General features: G+C 45.5%; 1 protein-coding gene across 1 annotated transcript in view; it reads right to left on the reverse strand.

Moving 5' to 3' along the window:
- The window catches only part of zfyve1 (zinc finger, FYVE domain containing 1), a gene marked incomplete at its 3' end in the record, with an annotated part of 3,662 nt that extends 577 nt beyond the window's left edge, over positions 1 to 3,085 (reverse strand). The window contains 6 exon segments of the mRNA XM_079888739.1: positions 8 to 132; positions 135 to 221; positions 345 to 491; positions 494 to 835; positions 838 to 847; positions 2,471 to 3,085. Of these exon segments, the coding sequence (XP_079744865.1) occupies positions 8 to 132; positions 135 to 221; positions 345 to 491; positions 494 to 835; positions 838 to 847; positions 2,471 to 2,953 (1,194 nt within the window). The 5' untranslated portion in view covers positions 2,954 to 3,085.
- Between the last annotated feature and the right edge of the window lie 438 nt (positions 3,086 to 3,523).

Consider the following 3,523-nt stretch of genomic DNA (forward strand, 5'->3'; position numbering starts at 1 on the left):
AAATTACCTGCAATGCCTTGTAGATGACACCGGCAGACCGTGGAGATCGTGTAGTGTTGTTGTCTAACTGCTGCTCCACGCTACGCAGCAGACCGCCGAAGTCAGTCGGGGGGTTGTGGGTGCGGGTGCCCGGTACTGAATAGAGCTGAATGCTTCCGGAAAGAGGCCAAGCTTTCTGAAACGTTCCTGAAGAAGCCGCTCAGCTGATTCTGATGGCTTATCTACAGCGCACAAGAGAGAGATTCATTATTTTGCTTACTTTATCTATTTCAATGTAATTTCTAACCTATTGCTTTGTGAATAGGACAGCAAAGTGGAAAGCATCCAAAACTCAGTAAACTGACCTGAGCCTAATAACTTGGTGTGGACTGTCTCATGGAAGATTATAACAGCAGGGCCCAGAGTCGAAAGGGGCACATCCAAACCACAGCGGGCAGTCGTAGCTTTCAGCTCCTTCGTAAAATGCTTTAGGTACGCATCTGACGCATCCCGAGAAACTTGAAAAGATCATCATGAAGCCGGTCAGCATGTGTCCGATAGATGACCAGATCAGACACTGCAAGCACCTTCAGGAGGAGGCGGGTTCGCTGTCCTTGGTTAGCTCCTGCCCCCAGGAGTCCCTCTGTGTCAACAACCACCACCTTATGAACAGGGTCCATTGCTGCCCACACCCCAACGGTGCAGGATTCCTGGGTTGGGGATGTCTGGAACACTTCACGACCCAGAAAGAAAGTGTGATTGAGGGTGTGGGATTTGCCCTCTCCAGTATTGCCGAAAATGGACACCACCTTCAAGAGCTCCTCAGGCCTGCAGCCTAATTTCCTCACAAACTCCTCTCATCCTTCAGCTGTTCCGGTTAAGGAAATAAACATAAGCCATTTACTTAGGCAATATCACACAGTTACGAAAAACAACTAGTAGTTTGAAAAGAAGAGAAAGCATAATGCTTTGTCACAATGCAACGCACAGATTAAAAGACAGTCTGGAACTTGGGTCGAGCAGAGCGACAGTGAGTTCCCTCCCTGCAGAGCCAAATGACATCCAGCTCCCCCTCTCTGGACATTATGGGTGGAGTTATGTATAGGGGTAGGGTGTGGTTGGGCCATCTAGCTCCACCTGTTATGTCCAGCAAGGGGGAACTGGACATCAAGCAGTGGGCGTTCAGGGGGGTTGCGTTAGGATGAAATCGTGTTCCAGGGAGAGGGTTTCCCCTTGGCTGAGATGGGGGGAGCACAGGGATGTCCATGGGGGGCCAGGCCAGATTTCAATTTTGGTGCCCGGCCAGATTTCAATTTTGGTGCCCGGGACTGCTCAAGGCGTTCTGTAATCACTCCGCTCCAGGATTTCCACTTCCAACTCCAAACTAACTAGTGAGAGAATCCTTGCTCCAAGTGACAATTGTCTGTGTATCATTCGTTGTTTTAATACTCCATTAAATAAAATGTGGAAAATCGAAAAAGGACTTGTCATTATTGATTAACTACAAATACAATTAATAAAAACAAATAACGATTTTTCGATTTTACACAAGTTAAATTAAGACACAAATTAAAAGAACGAATAATACATAGATTATCATGGAGTGAGAGAAAAGGTTTAAAAACTTTGCTCAACTTTGTTAGGGTGTTGTTGGTATTCTAGCTCCACCCATTAGGCCCAAATTACATTCACTCCTCCTCACTGGATGTGTAGCGAGGCGGAGCTAGACTTAAGCTCCACCCATTTGCTCTGCAGTGAGCATCGTCCCGAAGTCAATGTTTTTTTTTTAATGGGGTTTTGGTTAAATGGCTGAAATAAAGTCTGTGGTCAGTGTGGTGAACACAACCTCAAGGCACTTTCACGTTTTATTCTACAACGTAAAATAGGCCTACATCAATATTATTATAATAAGGCGGTTGCTAACAAGTGGCTAAATGGGACTACAGAGGCTGTCGATGAGATTAAACGTCATCACGCCGAATAGGTCAGCTCAGTTCACTTTTACGGCATCGTTATGGTTATAATTGTGCTCTTACAAACTATTCTAACTCAAACGTTCTGGGAAAATGTTTTTAGATAAAAACTAAGAGTTGTCTGAAGCTTAGTGGTGGTGGTGATGTTGAACTCATGGGACCGTGGTGTAGTTTGTTTTTAGCTTACCTTTAGCTTTTTAATTCTGGCGACTGCATTTGGGCTCCAAAATTCATAAAAGTTGTTTTCAATTGTGATGATTATCTTGAAGGACAAAACATGTCATGGACAAAACGACAGCGTGCTGCTAACTGCCAGTTGGCCTACAAAGTGACATCATACCAGCACCACTCTATTTGGGCCTAATGGGTGGAGCTAGAATATCCAACCACACCCTAACCCTATAAAACCCTACCCACACCTCTATCCCTCCACCCCATTAGACGTCCAGAGAGGAGGAGCTTGGACGTCGATTCTGCAGTCAGGACCACTTGGAGCAGCCTCTTGCAAAATGCCTTACCTGCATGTCTTCCTTTTCATCCACCAGAAGAAAGCTGATGACTTTCTCCAGTTTGGCTTTCAACGCATCCAGCTGCTCATCCCCAGTGCTGCAGTTCTTCTCCGCGGGTTTACAGGGAGGGTAGGCAGTGATAGGGTGCTTTCTTTTACTGACCCCGCTGTGAGTCCGCTTTTGACAGTCCAAACACAGGTTGATTTTACATCCCTGACAGCGGACCACTGCTCTCAGCCGCCCCCCGTTCGGAACCCCACCGTCCCCTTTACATGAATCGCAGTAGGGTACGTGGCCAGGTGCGATTCGGATCCTGTCGTGGTTCCTCATGCGCTCCTGGCGGTGGAGCTCCAGCTCGCAGCGCATGCACTGCAAGCTGCCGCATTCATCGCACTCGAAGGCGGCCTCGTCAGTGCCACCGCAGGCGTAACTCTCCTGACAAACCAGGACACCGTTCAACCCCTTCTCCGCTGAAGAGCCCTGACCGCTCATTATACGTCTAAATTTAATAGCGAGGTAGCACACCGAACTGAAACAACCGAATTTAAAGTACTAAACGCTCTCTGTAAATATACCGACTGGTTATCCCTCAGAAAGTTGAACCAACTAACAACTTACAGCAGAGACCAACCCAAATGTACAATCAACAAGAGAGATGATATATTATACCTCATGAATGATGCGTCTGAGTTCTTCTTAAACGAAATATCTTACTCGTTTGCCTTGAATTTCATTGGAATTCTAAATGTGTTGTCAAATTATGACACTGGCTTAAAATCAAATATTCAATATGAACTATAAATAGATCAGTTGACATCCGTATAGCACTGGCACTAAGTCAGACTAAAGTCTAGCTTTCTGGCTGATGTAAAAGTGACCAAGCAGTCTAAAGTGTCTAAACTCACAAACTACAATCGAAATGTATTTATTGACAGACGTAAACACTAAGAAAACAGCTACATTCGAGTATTGTTATCGTCCTGGGCTTTTGTTACTCAAGCTAACTAAGATTAGCATACGTGTCTATAAAATATCCTCCAATTTCAAAGACAACAGATACTA

The sequence above is a fragment of the Squalius cephalus genome (genome assembly GCF_949319135.1).
Source record: "Squalius cephalus genome assembly, chromosome: 12".
NCBI lineage: Eukaryota > Metazoa > Chordata > Actinopteri > Cypriniformes > Leuciscidae > Squalius > Squalius cephalus.